Raw genomic sequence first — 17,409 nt, 5'->3', positions numbered from 1 at the left:
CATAATTCTGGTAAATCTGTTTAATATGCTCTATACTCACAACTTTAAAGGCAGACCAATCATTTACTGCAGCTCAATTAAGAATCTCACTGAAAAGCTAAGTATGTCAATGAAAAATTATATAACATGTACAAGTCAAGGACAGTCACATGGCTTTTGTGAGGCTTTCCAAGTACTGAAAGGATGAAATTACTCTTATTCTACTGTTTGCACCAATAGCAAAAAGCTTTATAGCAGCTCAATTTATTTTCGTGCAAACAACAGAAAGCAAAAAGCAGTTAGCAAAGCTGTATATGCCTATGAAAGAAAGAGACCCAGTTTTGTTAGTGACTTTAAAAAGCCGTATCACCTTTAGCGTGTTACCAGAGATGAGCTTATTTATTCTCTCGTTCCTGTTCCCTCAAAACAACTTACAGTTCAGTGTTTCCATTTCGAGTTTTAAAAACTACCTACTCTGCAGAAAATACACTAACTCAAAACTAAGACATTTTGTACAAGGATTAAAAAAAAAAAAACCCTTCCCTCCATCTTCAGCAGTGAATTAGAACTCAGTGTCCTGCTGACAGAAACTTACTATGATACTGATGGCCACCCATTAGTATAACCTACTTTTTTTCTTTCAAAATAACAATCCCCTGTAACTTAATATATTGGGTAAAATTCAGAAACCCAATGGAAAGTCTTGGATGGCTTTTTCTACTAATGTGAGAAATGAAATTGTATTTGGGAAGCCTGGAAATGAATATTCATCTGGAAAAGTACAAAGATACAGACGTTAAAAGCTTGAAACTAATCTTCTAAACAACTATTTCTTTCACATCCAATTGCTATCTTCAAAAGTGTGAATAAGTTTCAAATTTGTAAGTCTGTAAATTACTGGAAGCACTAAGAAAATTCATGTCCAACCAGTTGGCAAATAAATATGGCATTATATTCAAATCATTACTGCTGAACTGATTCTAGAAGAAATTTACTGTACACTAAGATGACTCAGCTTTTAGATGATCAAAAAATGTGCATCATAAGAAGCTGTAAAAGTAACAGAATAATCTCCTCTTCCTATTAAGAGGTATTCATTCTATTAAGCTTGTGTACATTATCATACGAAACCCAAATCTCTTCGGACAGAAATGCTTAAACCATCACAGTATTTGAAACCAGCACCTAAAGTTAGTCTTTACTCTAAAAGATCAGCTGCTTATTAAGATAGAGTTTTGCTACAATAAGAACTGGGTACACTCAGTTTAAAATGCTAGTTTTTTTGAAAAGGAAGTAATTTGATGAAATAACAGATTAATTAAAATTTTTTTCTGCATGTATATTTTGGAGTGATCCAAATGAAAGTACCATCTCAAATGAGGTATCTCAGTCCAGATAAACCAACATTAATGTACTACAATTCACCTTAAAATTGTAGCAAAACAATGTTTAGAAGAAGTTAGTACTTTATAAAGTATTTTTAACCCATCTTCCAGTTAGCTCATGAGTTACCACCCATTGACTTACGTGAATTGTTCAAAAATGGTGCAAAATCTGTGAACAAATATTTTATATTGAAGAAAAGATAAAAATGCCAAAACTGTTAAATGAGCATTCTTCTAATTTATAATGCCTTCCCATCAATGGAGGTGGTGACTAACAAATAAATACCCTAACCACAGCCAAATACTCCCAGAACTACCTACAAGTAGATGCTGCTTTCCAATTTTTTTTAAGCTATTTTGATTGTGTTTTTAGGACATCCTGCTTGATGGACATACAAAGGGGACCAAAATTTTAATTTTCGAACACAGTAATATCCAAACAAAAATCCACAACAGTGACTTAATAATCAAGATGAAAGTACCTTTAAAGTACTACTAGAATTTTTGTAGGGGAAAAAAAAAGAGAATAACTCATAAATTCATTTAAAAAAATACTTTTTATATAGAGAAGAAGCATTGCCACACTTACATACACTCAGCATGTTTTAATTTCTTCACATTGTCTTAAATCTTCAACTCACAACATTTTTATTTAGGAGCTATGAAATAAAACTACTCTCCAAAGTCACTGCTTTAAGCAAGTAAATGTAAATCTTTTACTGGGTAATTTGCCACTGCCCCCAAAAATTATTTCCGAAAGCCTCTTTCCGGGGTAAATGTGATGAGAGTGTGCTCACCCAGTATAGCACACAGGAGAGGGATCTGAGCCTCCCAACTCCTAACTCTTAAGAATTTACCATAATTTGTCAAGGTCTTACTCTTAAAGGCAATAATATCAAGTTATATTTTTGTTAATCATAAGTTGTCATCATTTTATTTTCTCAAATTAATGAATTCTAATCCTTCTAAATTTTAAACTACAGAGCAGCTCCTTTTAAAGGTCAAGCAGCTGCACCATTAGGAGGAAACCACCTAAAGTACAGAATTTTCTCAGGTGAGCTGTTAAGCATCTTGGTGCCCTTCACCTTTCCTGTTAACTGTACTCCTGTGTCAGAGTGACTTTTACATGACAGAAAAATAAAGAGAAAAAAAAGTACTCTTCAGGGCAGAAGTTACATTTTATGCTGAAAATGACCTACATTCAAATTCTCTGAAGGCTACATACATGCGGGAGTGTGTTCTTACACAATTCCTAATTTTGTTCATCTACCTGGATGGGACCCTTGAGAAATTTTCTTAATCTACTCTGTTGTTCTTCCAAAAAGTACTTTATGAATGGAAACAGTATAGGAACCAGTAAGGTAAGCCGCATGTTATTTGCTCCTTTGGGGGCAAAGTTGGATGAGTAAGGTACCAAAGTTTGGTTTGCTACAATAATACATGAAATATTTATATATTCATTAAAAATGTGTGTACCGGGGACTTCCCTGGTGGTCCAGTGGTTAAGAATCCACCTTCCAATGCAGGGGACATGGGTTCAATCCCTGGTGAAGGAACTAAGATCCTACATGCCACAGGGCAACTAAGCCCAAACCGGCGTGCTGCAACTACAGAGCCCACGTGCTCTGAAGCCTGCACACCATAACTAGGGAGAAGCCCACGCACTGCAACGAAAGATCCCACATGTCGCAACTAAGACCTGACACAGCCAAAAATAAACAAATAAATTAATTTTAAAAAATTGTGTGTGCCAAATATTACAACATTTTTTAAAATTAATTAATTTATTTTTGACTTCGTTGCTGTGTGCGGGCTTTCCCTAGTAGCAGCGTGAGGGCTTCTCATTGCGGTAGCTTCTCTGTGGAGCACAGGCTCTAGGCATGCACGCTTCAGGAGTTGTGGCTCCCAGGCTCTAGAGTGCAGGCTCAGTAGTTGTGGCGCATGGGCTTAGTTGCTCCGCGGCATGTGGGAACTTCCCGGACCAGGGATCAAACCCGTGTCCCCTGCATTGGCAGACGGATTCTCAACCACCGCACCACCAGGGAAGTCCTCTTTTTGTTTTAAGAAGTGCAATCATGCAGATATATAAATTCTGAAATAGAACATAATGAAACCCAATCAGTTCAAGGTCATGATTAGAACATTACAGCTAAAGATTATAGCTAAAAAGAATAGCCCTGGGCTTCCCTGGTGGCGCAGTGGTTGAGATTCCGCCTGCCGATGCAGGGGACGCGGGTTCGTGCCCCGGTCCGGGAGGATCCCACATGCCGCAGAGCGGCTGGGCCCGTGAGCCACGGCTGCTGAGCCTGCGCGTCCGGAGCCTGTGCTCCGCAGTGGGAGGGGCCGCAACAGTGAGAATAGCCCTTTGCCATTTTTACAAAACAAAGCAACTGTGGTAGAAACTTGGTACAGACAGTGAACAGATAATGGAATCATCCTGTCATCTTCATTTCCTAGAGACAAATTTTTAAACTGGAGAAGAGAGTGGTGGTCACAGAAGATCAGTGTTGAGAGGGCCTTCCTCCTGCCATTTCTTAGCTGCAGGCAAGCTCACTGCTCTTGCAAGAGTTATATTCTGAGTGAGGACACAGGTGAGCAGTCATTAGCACTCACATCTCTCGTACTACTAATGATACTGCCCTTCCTCAATCTAATCTTTACACCATCTTCGAAACACTAAAATTTCACCATTTAATTGACTTTCATCAAACACTGCTTTATTTGCTAGGAAGGCGGTAAGGGAGGCAAAATATAACTGTGAGCTCCTTTTCTAAGTCAGCTGGGGTCACACATGGCTAAGCTATACCACCAAGTGTCGGGAGTATACCTCGTTCTAAAAAAAGATATTAAATATGCTGTCACCTTGACATTAGCCAGAATTAACCTAACAAATTGTGCCAGTAGCAAGTTGAATAAATGAAATTCCAATTATTGCTTTTAAGACTGAAATTACAACTCATATCACAGGTATTCTTAATTAATGTTAAAGCTAGTACTTGCTTTTACTAGGTTATGTCCTTCTGCTCTATTTTCCAATTTCAGGTATACAGCTTTGTCTTTTGTATAACAAAGTAACAAAATTCATTTTTAGGATCTCAGTCAAAAAAGCAAATTCTGGTCTAGGTAAAACTCTGGTCTAAACCAAGGTATTATTTCTCACTCATATTTTCACAGTTTTATAATATTTGCAGTAAATATTCTTTTTTTCATAGTAATCTTTACATTTACACACATAATCTTTACATATGTGTATATATGTGTATGTGGAAAGAATACATATTTACAGCATTATCATACAACTTCCTCAATATGGACAAGATTATTCTTACCTCCAGAATTTATCTTAACAAGTAAATTCAATACTTTTAAACAAATATGACTTTAAAGATGTATCTAACAGAAATAATACTTTGAAAGATAAGCCATCATGGTTGTGTTAGATTCAGTGGACCCATAGTTCTAAAGTAAGAGAAAATTTGTATTGGACAATTTTACTCAAATGCCTTATGTATAAATTTTACTCAAATGCCTTATGTATAGTTACATGTAATTATATACATATACTTTTTATATACATATACTTTGGAACATTCAAAAGTACAGATTTGTTTTTACCATAATCAGTAACAGACTTTGGAGCACGTTGCTCTGTTTCAGTATTTCTCTTCTTGTTCTTGGATTTCCAAGCATGATACACTTTTAGTCTCCTATGAAATTCTTCTCTGCAAGCTGCCAGGAGCTCAATATCTATCAATTACACAGAGAGAGTTAAAAAAAAAACAACAGCAATTAACATCGTAATTTAGTTGTCTAGCATAATTATCCTGTGGCATAAATATATATATTTTTAACATCTTTATTGGAGTATAACTGCTTTACAATGTTGTGTTAGTTTCTGCTGTATAACAAAGTGAATCAGCTATACATATACATACATCCCCATATCTCTTCCCTCTTGCATCTCCCTCCCTCCCACCCTCCGTATCCCACCCCTCTAGTGGTCACAAAGCACCGAGCTGATCTCCCTGTGCTATGTGGCTGCTTCCCACTAGCTATCTATTTTACGTTTGGTAGTGTATATATGTCCATGCTACTCTCACACTTCGTCCCAGCTTACCCTTCCCCCTCCCCGTGTCCTCAAGTCCATTCTCTACGTCTGCATCTTTATTCTTGTCCTGCCCCTAGGTTCGTCAGAACCTTTTTTTTTTTTTTTTTAAGGTTCCATATATATGTGTTAGCATACAGTATTTGTTTTTCTCTTTCTGACTTACTTCACTCTGTATGACAGACTCTAGGTCCATCCACCTCACTACAAATAACTCAATTCCGTTTCTTTTTAACATATATATTTTTAAATGAAGATTTCATTTTTAAATTAACAGTACCAAATCAAAAGTAAACATTATTGATAAAGACGAGCACTTCATTGTAATACTATCTTTCACACTTACAGAGCATTTTCTTAAACATTATTACTACGTTATATCTTTCCTCCACGCAAGAACCCTGGACTAAATAGGTCTTTTATAGATGAAGAACTTGAAAAAGGAAGGTTAAGTCACTTGTCCAAGGTCACAGACCACGACAATAGAATAAGAAGTCACTGTGTTCAAACACAAGCTAGATTTACATGTACCACATTTTTTACATTTGTACTTATGCAGATAAACTCAGTGAAGAGGGAAAGAACATAGTGAGGTGTCCTGTACGATTATGACACTTGAAGTCCCAGTTACAGTGTCCTGAATTCAAACACTATGATTTATACGTGAACACAACTGTGTGGGATTCTCTGGATACAGGCTTTTACTCTGTTCTGTTGGAAGAAAAATTGCTTTAAAAGGGACGGACTCCATTGCCATTTTTTACTTTGCATTCATAGACCAAAATAGTCTGATATATAGGTATTTAACTATTATGAATAACGTTAAGAGGATCAGTCATTAATATAGCCCAAACCATAATTCCTCTATGCTTTTCCTCTCTGGTCTATGCAAGAGACGGGCAAAATGAATTTAACTTAATAAGTATGTCTTTCTTTTAGCTTTGTGAACAAACTAGGTCTTCATTTCAAGGCGAGAGTAACAAAGAGAATGACTTAAACTAATTTATATGAAAAAAATTCCCATCCCAATCTAGGTATTTACTTTATATTACCTGACAGTGATAGAGTCTTCCCACTTTTCATCCTCCCCATACACTTACCGCAAGAAGTGTTGATGGTATCACGTAGTTCTGCATATTTCCATTTACTAAGATCATGTTTCTTGGTACCAGCAGCCGCCTTGGTGGCCTGTACAGCAGGGCCTCTGTAATTATTACACATTTTTGCATATTTAAACTTAGAAACACGAATGAAATGTTGACTAAACAGGCAAGAAAGTGAACATAAGCTTGAGAACTGGAAATAATTACTGGAAAAACACATAATAATTTTTGTATCTTTGACAGACGAGACTAAGAATGGTGTACTACAGGATGCCCAGGTGAATTAGAATTTTCCAGTGCATCATTCAACAGCCATATTAGATTTTCAATCAGAAATTCGGATTCCAATATTCTAGTGCCATGGACTTCCCCCTGGCTTCAGTTTAAATCTTCTAACTCACGGGTATATGAACATCAAGATAATACATTTACACATATTTCTCAAAATCAAAACTACAGTGAGGTATCACCTCACGCAAGTCAGAATGGCCATCATCAAAAAGTCTACAAACAATAAATGCTGGAGAGGGTGTGGAGAAAAGGGAACCCTCTTGCGCTGTTGGTGGGAATGTACATTGGTGCAGCCACTATGGAGAACAGTATGGAGGTTCCTTAAAAAACTAAAAATAGAGCTACCATATGATCCTGCAATCCCACCCCTGGGCATATATTCAGAGAAAACCATAATTTGAAAAGATACATGCACCCCAATGTTCATAGCAGCACTATTTACAATAGCCAAGACAAGGAAGCAACCTAAGTGTCCATCAGCAGATGAATGGATAAAGAAGATGTGGTCCATATATACAATGGAATAGTACTCAGCCATAAAAAAGAAGGAAATAATGCCATTTGCGGCAACATGGATGGACCTAATGATTATCATACTAAGTGAAGTAAGTCAGACAGAGAAAGACAAATATCATACGATATTGCTTATATGTGGAATCTAAAAGAAATAAAAAGACACAAATGAACTTATTTCCAAAACAGAAAGAGATCACAGACACAGAAAACAAATTTATGGTTACCAAAGGGGAAGGGGGGTGGGGAGGGATAAATTGGGAGGGTGGAATTAACATATACACAGTACTATGTATAGACTAGATAACCAACAATGACCTACTATGCAGCACAGGAACTAAACTCAGTATTATGTAATAAGGAAAAAGAATGAGAAAAAGTATGTGCGTGTGTATGTATGTGTGTGTGTGTGTGTGTGTGTGTGTGTACGTGTGTGTATATATAACTGAATCGCTGTGCTGTATACCTGAAACTTACATGATATTGTAAATCAACTATACTTCAATTGAAATTTTTTTTTAAATCAAAAGAGAACTCCTCAACATACTATAAGATCATTAGAGGCACATGAAGGGTTTGTTTATGAGCCAATCACCTGCAGACTACTGGAACCTGCAGATGGCCAAGCCCCACCACTCATAATGGCTCAGACTCTCCCTGGGCATCTGGATGTTTAGAGGTCCCCAGGGGAGTAGCCAAACTACCAGCCTCTGCCCGAGTCTTTAGAGACATCCTAAAAGAGCTGCTGGAGCCTGGAAACTCCCGTGACCTTTGAGCTTCTGTGTTAAAAAATACTTAGAAAAGTTCTGTAAGCAGATAAAAACCACACCTTCGTATTTAGTGAGTAATAATATGACAACTAGTAAATTAAAGGAAAAGGCTGCAGGTCATGAGACAGATAACAGAGATTTCAAAGGGCACAAGTGCTTTATCTTGCCCCGTGTAGGAGGAACATCTGAGCGGGAAAAGAGGAAAGGAATAAAAAATAAAATACATATATTTAAAATATAAAAAATAAAATAAATAATTTAAAAGTTAAATGGGATAAGCTTTTTCGTAGCAGTGCTACTGAGCACTTAAGATTTGTTTCTATACACATAATTTGAAATAATTATTCTAAAAATACAGGGAAAATTTCTTTTCTGTAAAAATGAACATTATTTTTCAGCAAAGGATTACACTTGCCACATAGCAGACACTCAGAATAAGCTGCAAGTGAACTTTTAAGCTCAATGTAACCAAGGAAGAATTTAAATACATCATATTTCAAGCCATGAAAAGAAGACGGCACAATATTAAAAGAACTAAATATTAAAGAACTAAAATATTGCTTCTCGGGTATCACGCAAAGCATTTCCCCTTTGTGATCTACCACCTGGAAAACCTTCCTCTTAAAGAGGGATGATCCTAGTATAATACTGAAAATGAGCTCGTATTTTTCTCAGCATTCTACATTTTGAAAGACAACAGCGATCTTGGCAAACAATCAAGACACAGACACTTGATGAGACGGATGTTATTTAAAAGTGATGCTTGAAAATATGTACGCTCCCTCCTCAAATAAGGAAAATTATTCCTTCAGCATTATGCTTAACAATGAAACAAATAAGGTACTTTTGCCTCTTTAAAAGGCCTATTTATGCTTTCCTTTTAGAGAATAAAAATAGCGTACTTCACCCTACATCCTTAAAAACTGTTAGACATGATGATTCTTAGTCACTTACAAGCCTGGCTAAAGAATAATGTGTGCCCATTTAGTCCTTCCTGCGTTTTCATGGTTAAAATCTGTTTCAAGTTTACTGCAAAACCTCTTCTTTTCATAAGCTGTGTGACTGGCCATTCTCCATGGAGCTTTTTCTTAATTGCTTTGCTCAGAAAGAGCCAGCTGTGTGTCAGCAAGGTTTCTCTATTACCCTTAACAACAAGTTATGCTTTTAACATTATTCAAATATTCTTTTTTTCCTACATCCTGAAACCACCATTCAGTAAACTAACAAAAAAATTATTTTTTCTTCCTAGCTCTTCTACCAGTCTTTTCTAGAAGAGCAGCTGAAAGTATGGGGTTTTGTTATTGTTTTCGTTCCTCCTGAAAGAGAAAGTGAATCTACACAATATGGTTTTATAGACTCTCAGAATATATACGAGATGTTGATATACATAAGGTGTTTTGATACTTTTAAAAATCACACTGAATTCAAACTATTTTTGCTTAAAATGTTTTTACTATTACTAACTTTTCATTCATATTACGTCAAACAAAAATACACCTGCTAAAAAAAGCATATTCAGCATCGTAAGAAGTACACAAATGCAATTCATTTAAATGCTCCCCCTACCAATCTTTGGCGTTATTAAAATAGTAAAATGAAGGTATACCTTCATTTACTGATTATTTAGACTTGTGATAAAGACAATCATGTGAAATACAGAGTAGCAAAACTGACTTTTGATTTTTAAAAATATATTAATTTTAACACTTTCAATTAACTCTGCAACTTCAGAGTTGAAAGTTAAAATGTTATTGATTCATATCCACTTGATAATGGACCAGATCCTGCTGGGAAGATACATTCCTTGGTGGCTCGACTTCTACACCGGTGGTGTTCTGCCTCTGTGCTGGGGTGGACAGGGGCTGCCTGGAGCCCCACCCTTCCTCATGTCCCCTGCAACCAGGTGCAGTGGGCCCAAGGACAGGAAGGGCTCCCCTACTGAGACTGAACTGGTAGGGGCTCATGGTAAGCCCGACAGTACTACCAACAAGGAATAGCCTCAACCAAAATGCCAATGGTATCCCCACTGAAAAATGCCAATTTAGAGGAACACTGGTTTTTTTTTTTTTACCTTTTTCTATGTTAGTGTGGCCTGAGGGCAGAGTCACATTTCTTGTACCAAAAATTTACATGGAAAGGACAGGCTACTCATATAACAGGTTCTGGTCCAAATAATGAAAAGTAATTTAAAACATATGATTTTGAGGTGACGCTCATTTCCCCAAATTACACTGCACTAACCTACTCAAAATTTCTGACATTTCTTTCGCCATTTGTTCCCTATAAGAAAAATGATAATACAACATAATTAGATGAAAGACAAACATACAAATTACTTAAAAGATCTAAAAGTATAATTAAAATTTATATTTTCAACAGGATTGTTGCTTTGTTAACCATACACTATTATTTTACTTCGTAAAAGTCGATAATATACTTTTCAATATATATAGCCATACAACAGAGCAAAATTTTTGTTTAAACCCAGTTAAAGTTACTTGCACTTCATTTTTGCAGTAGAAACTTTTAGATAAAATCTCATGAGAGCCGTGCTTCTGTGATATTTTTATGGATAGAATGTAATCAGCATGTTCTAAATGCATACAGGTAACTTGGCAGGATACAGATTCTATGCAAGGATTTTTGCACCAGGGTTGCTTAGTAAACATTAATTAGACAAGGTGTAATAGTGGTAAACCAAACGGATCTACTTTACAGTGCCGGAGTTTAAATAAGAGTCTGATATACTCAAAGCTCTAAAATTCTGAATCAAAGCATGCCTAAGAAAATTCAAATGCCTCAAACACTTGTTAAAGATCTGAGGTGTTCTGACCTTTCAAGGATAAACATTTCCCAGTGGCAAAAACTTGCTTTTCTTTTATTACCCAGAAGAGTGTTAACTTTTCTCAAAATTTGCTTAATTCTGTGAAGTGGAATGTTCATGTCATCATGTTCATCAACTTCATTAGTATTTTATTTTCCTGACCTTTGTGCTCTTCCTTCATAATTAATCCTATTCTCATTCATTCTATTCATCAGACTCTGGTAACCTCAAAATCTTATAAGTCAGCAAAAATCAGAAGAAAAGAAGATGGCTATGTTTGCCTCAGGGCTCAGTTTTCCGGATGCCGGCCAAGAGCTGCGACCCTGATTATAAAGGAGCAAAGGATTCTCTCCGTCCTTGTGAGGAACACTGGCTAAGGTTCAATGCTGACAGAGGTCTAGCCAAGCAAGCACAGTCAGAGAAAAAGTAATCTTTCAAAACTGATGATCAAGGGCAACAAACGCAAAGTAAAAAAACACAAATATCATCAAATAAAATCAAACGAATAAGAATTTTCTAACTTCACATTTCTTTTCCCACAGCAGATTTCAAGGGAATGCACAGCCTTGCAAAGCTCTTTACTCCATAGTCTGCTCATCATATGGAGATTTCATAATGCAGATGCCCTCACACCACCCACGCTGGACGGGCAATCTCTACTGATTCAACATCCCACCTGAGCATGTCACTGCTCTAGGAGCTGCACCATATATACTGGATAGAAAAGGCTCCTGCATCCAGGTGTTTTTTTTCCTTCTGATTTTTCCAACCTATATGCAAATGCTCACAGTTTCACCTCAGACATAAGCTGGTTGCTAGGCTTATTTAATTCGAGCTCAAATGGTTAACTATGAAGCAGTGGATGCAACGGCACCCACTCAGAGATAGGTTTCAAAATTTGTGGTGCATTGTGGGAGCAATGATGCTATGAGAGTCCACTGCTGGCATCGGGTGAGGTGAGGAGTCAGGGATGCCAAATGTCCTGCACAAGAAGAACTGCCCCACGCCCCATATGACTTTAACATATCCACCAGACATATAGCGGTGAAACGCACATATACATATAGTTACATGTAAACTATATACACATAGTTATACATAAGTTCTACATGTAAAACAACCCTTTTTTTGCATGGTTTTAATATTCACAGAATTTCTCTAGGAATTTCTCCACTATTGTATAATGGAGAGGACACTGTGTTTAACTCTGTTCAGAACTTTACAAAGGACTGTTCACAATTTCGTGGCATTTAACTGACTGATACAACTGTCTTATATCAATTTGCATTTGTAGCTGCTGCACTCATGGTGATTCTATGTATATGTGAAAACATCTGAGTACCTGACTACGTTTTCCTGTAGTTGTGAGCAAGCACTTTCATATTAAAGTAAATATAATAAAATAAATAATTATAAATTACTGTCCTTTTATTTCTCTTTTACATGTACTGTTTAGAGAGAATTATTAATGTAGGTTGCATCATTCATAAAGCATTTATTATTTGGTACTGGGGTCTGACAGAGTTAAGAACCATCACTATAAGGGGTACAGTTGGAGTCCTAAAAGCTATTAAAATTCAGATTTTAAATATATTTCAAAATTATATACATATAGCACATATGTAAAAATATATGCAAAAATATATTTATGCATATAAAGTATAATTTATATGTATATCCCTATTGCTACTTAGATTCTCTCTCTGTGGGGAGATTTTCATAACAAAAAGATACACGAGCACCAATGTTAGCATTACGTATATAACTTTAGATTATGAACTATTTTAGGTATTAGCAGAATGAACTATTATATATACGGAAAACTAAGCTATCTGCCATGACTCAAATACTTTAAATATTTTATTTATTCTTATTTATATCTCTACATCTACTTTTATAACGACATAAGTAAGGGATAATTAAAAACACATAAAACAAGATGGGTATTAAAGTTTAAACAAAGTGAGCAAACAGAAAGAAAGAAACCAAATCATAAACTACTGTGATTGAGCACCGAACTCTTAGGAGCAGTAAACATTTTTCCTGGGCAAAATAATAATGATGATGATGATAATCATGTAAAATTTACTTCAATGAGGAAAATGTTCCTCCTAAAAAGTATACACAACCTAATAAAGAAGAAGAAAAAAAAAGGTCATATGATTAAATCAGTTTTAAAAGGGAAATGACATACGGTGTCATTCTGGGTCCTGCTCCATTAATCCTGTGAAAAGAATACGTATATTTTAGTCAATACCATAACCAATTCTGAACTGTGAAAATCCGGATTGTGCCAAATTTGTATTTCAGTGACTTTGCAAATTGATTTTAAAAACTCCATTATCTCTATTTAATCTATGTATGAGAACACTCAGAATTTTAATGTTTTTAAATCTTCATTACAAATGATTAGAAAAAAATAAAGGCATTCTGTGAAAATTAAAGAGTGAATATATTACATCTAGATTAAAAAACTATTCATGTGAGGTTTGTGTGTTTGTTTTTAATAGAATCTAGATATTACTTTATAATTTAAGGTAGTGTGAAATCATTACTGTGCATCAGGATCATATGTGTAATTGATTGAGATATTTTAAAATATATTACGTATGCAGGAAACAATTCTTACTTAGAAGTTACTGGATGGGAATCCAAGCTGGAAAAGTAACTTGAAATTGTTTTGTAATGTATCACAGAACCCAAGAACATTTTCATGCCATATATTAAGAACAGAGTTACTTAGAGAGGTTCTTACTCATAAATGTGTTAGAAAGAATTCAGTGCTAACAAAGGTAACATAAACATTCAAAAACATTTAGATGTAGCCCATGGAGTAAGATAAAATTATCAAACACGGAAAATCTATAGAGAACATCATATCCACAATGAAGTGCTAATGCTTTTAGTACAGTGTATAAAAAAAATAACCTGGCAGTTCAGAAGGGAAGGAGTTCATGGGGACCTGAGGGTCAGCTCTCTTCCTGGAAGACAGCTGGCAGACAGGACCTGAAGGGACAGTCCAGGGAGGGACACCATTCCTAAGGCTGTCCCACAGGAGAACTAAACTAACTCTTCTGCGGTTCAAGTCATAACTGCTTGAGTATCTCCTAATTATTTGGTAGTGGTCCCATTACCTAGTTAATTCTGTTTAACTTAAATCATAGGTAACTCCTCCCTTAAGTTAAAGGGCCTAAATGGTCCACTCTTTCTCTGAGACCACTCACATTGGAAGAAGTGCATCTTTCTGAGGATGAGAAGGAGACCACATATGAGCCAATATCTTACTCATATTACCTGGAATGACACTGGATAGAGCTAAATATTTCAAATGCTTAAACATAGAGTTAAGCCATAAACACCAAGAATGACTCCATTAATGAGTCTCTCCCTAACAAGCTTCAACCATAATAAAGTCAGCTCGGTCAAGTGCAGGACTTCCTCACACACATCAGGGCCACTGCTTGGTTCATTAGGAGCCTGGCCTAGGCCACTAGTCAGTTATCCACAAAGGCTCCGCCAAGCCACCCAAACACAGGTGGAAGGAACCGAACAGCAGCTGAACGAAGTCTGCAGTTACAAAAGCCACAGACGAGCAAAAATATCTTAATTATAGTGAAATGTTAATAAAGAACCCAAACCAAAGAGCTTAACAATTATTGTAACACATAGGCATATTCAGTTTATTTAAATATAACTTTCGCATGCAATTCAGACTCCAGAGCTCCCCAATACAATCATTTACTAGAAAAAGTGTGAAGGCAACTTAACGTACTCTTTCCCTTCCCTATCTTTGTTTTCAGCTAAATAAAACCTAATCACCACCTTGCAATGTGGTGGACCAAGTTTTTTTTTTCCTTTCACAAGGAAATAGCAACATCTAGTATTTTAATTATTTTGTCATAAACAGTGCTCTGACATTCTGAAAAGCATGGTTACACCCATCTATGTGCCTCTCAATATATACACAATATACCTAAACATAAAGGAACCCTACAAACTAGTTTGCTTTGTTTTTACAAATAAATAATAATAGTAACTACTGTTTCTACATTCTGTATTTTTAGAGAATGCATCTGTTATAGTACAACCTTCCTGCAACTTTTAATAAGAACTTCCGTGTTCCTCCACACTCCATACTATTTAGAGATAATTCAGAAACGTGAAGAGTCAAAATATTTCAATGTGATTAAGCTTCCTTCTTGGAAAGGGAAATCTGTTTATTCTAAATCACGGGGAAGCTGGAGGAGCGTGTGTGTACGCGTAAAATTTCTATAGTGTTAGGGTATGTGACATATTTTTAAAATTTGCATTAGGAAAGTAATGAATTCCAACCTCAAAAATATTAAACTGGATTATACCATATTCACTGATTTTTATGCCAGTGTTGAACAGCAGATACTTAGAAATTACTTGTCTACCCTTTATACAATACTCTGATAATTTCAGAGTAAAACTTAAGATATTTTCTTAAACTACTCAAGAACTGAAATATCAGCTTTAACTTTCAATAGTTTAACAGTTTGATGAAATCAATAGCTTCATTCACTTGGGTGGTGTAAAACTGAATACAAATCATTTTTAAATGGCAAATATACCAGGGCCTAAGGAATATGATGACTCTCGCCTACCCTAACGCTGCAAAGAGGCAGGCAGGGAGGTCAAGCGGCAAAGCCCCACCCCCTCCGCCCCCGCCTCGCCCCGTGCACGCGGTACCTGCGCAGCGCCGGGTCCACCTGCGCCTCGTCGCTGATGAGCTCCGCCTCGCTCTGCGCGATCCGCAGCGCCAGCTCCCGGTCTCGGCGCTCCTGCTCCAGGACCGCCTGCTGCTGGGACTCCTCCTCTCGCTGCCGGGCCAGCTGCTCCTCCACCTCCGCCTGCCAGCACAGAAGGCCATGGCGCCCGGGCCTCCCCACTTGTTTACCTGATCATTCCCCTCCCCACGTAAAATCGTTCCACACACTTTTTTTTTTTTTTTTTTTTTTACTAAGAAATACCTACTGTTTAACCAGAAGTCTCTTCTGTATTATGATTAATGCTACCTCATTCCCCAAACCAAGAGTGCACCATTCTATCACTAGAGTATGAGTCTCCCAAATATCGTATCCCTTAACACCAACACCTACACAGCAGAGGTCAGGAATTTAAAGTGTTGGTTGTGCTCGAGATGAATCAGAAAGCTGAGACAGACAGACACTCAAATAGGGAATCAATTATTCTCAGACATGGACTTTTTACAAGATGGGGGTAGGGAGACTATCTTAATCCTAACCTATTAATATCAGTATCTACAAAGTTATAAAATAACATTTTTAAAACATTATATAATGTAACTGAATACTGATCTGACTTTCCCCCTATGAATAATAACAACCTAATACCTATTGAACAAGGCACTGTTCTAAATGCCTTAACACGTGTTAACTCATTTAATGCTCACAATCACTATTTATCTCCATTCCAGAGAGAGAAAACTGTGGCCCACATCGTGACTTGTGCAATGTCACAGTTTCTGTCAGTGAGGGGCTGGATTTGAACTCACTTCCCTAGCTCCAAAGTCCCGTCCCATAACCACTTGAGAAACTGCCTTCTGTCTCTAGAATAAAACAATGACAATTTATACCTAGTAAATCAAGATCTTCTGTTTTGTAATTTTGTAGATTTCATTTTGCTAGAAATTCAGTCTGATTGCCTCCTGAGTACAGACCTGAATACGTTTTTCATCATCTTCCCTTTTCTTTCTCTCTTCTTCTTCTTGCTTTCTCTTTGCTTCCATGTCAAGTTTCCTACCAAAAAGCAGAATACTCTTCAAAAATTTAATATAAAACAAGAAATCCTTCAGAAGAAAATTTAACTATTAATAAAGGTTACAAAATGGGAAGTCAAATAACCTCCTGGCTATATACATTATCAACTTATTTTGAAAAATAAAATAAAATCTAACTCTACTGACAGCAGTTCTTCAGAAACAAAACAAATACAATTATATTCCATAACCTTTAACATCTTTGGATTAACTTGGTTACCAAGCTACTTGTAAGGTCCTGATCACACTGCTTCTCTCTACTCCTTCTCCAATTAGACAATCTTAGATTCCTTCCGTCTGCCCTACTATGGCAATCTTCCAAAATGCCATCAGTTTTTAAACTGCAGAAAAGAAGTACCTTCTTCCTAGATTATAAAATAATATGAAAGTCATAGTTTTAAAAAGAACTCAAGAAATCCTCAGGTGTAAGAGTTTAACCAAAATTCAGATTATAGTTAGAATCATTTTATGTTATGATTGTAAAATGAGCTTACTTTCTCCATTTTCAAACTTATTCTAAAACTAGTATTTAAAAATACGAATATGACTTCTAAAAATAAGAATATTCATTGACCACCATCAACACAAAGAATTCACTGTCCTGTCAGCTTCTAACTCAAGGCGACAACATAAACC

The 17,409-nt window shown here is 36.4% G+C and overlaps 1 protein-coding gene across 1 annotated transcript in view; it reads right to left on the bottom strand.

Annotated features, from left to right (window-relative positions):
• Nucleotides 1–17,409, bottom strand: part of MYO6 (myosin VI) — a 142,959-nt gene that overhangs the window by 3,505 nt on the left and 122,045 nt on the right. The window contains exons 27-31 of the mRNA XM_060283966.2: nt 16,675–16,821; nt 15,684–15,844; nt 6,570–6,673; nt 4,980–5,111; nt 1,507–1,533 (exon numbers count right to left, since the gene is read on the bottom strand). Of these exons, the coding sequence (XP_060139949.1) occupies nt 1,507–1,533; nt 4,980–5,111; nt 6,570–6,673; nt 15,684–15,844; nt 16,675–16,821 (571 nt within the window). The remainder of the gene's footprint in view (nt 1–1,506; nt 1,534–4,979; nt 5,112–6,569; nt 6,674–15,683; nt 15,845–16,674; nt 16,822–17,409) is intronic.

This window comes from Globicephala melas, chromosome 14 (assembly GCF_963455315.2).
Source record: "Globicephala melas chromosome 14, mGloMel1.2, whole genome shotgun sequence".
NCBI lineage: Eukaryota > Metazoa > Chordata > Mammalia > Artiodactyla > Delphinidae > Globicephala > Globicephala melas.
This window is presented reverse-complemented; position numbering and strand designations above follow the sequence as displayed.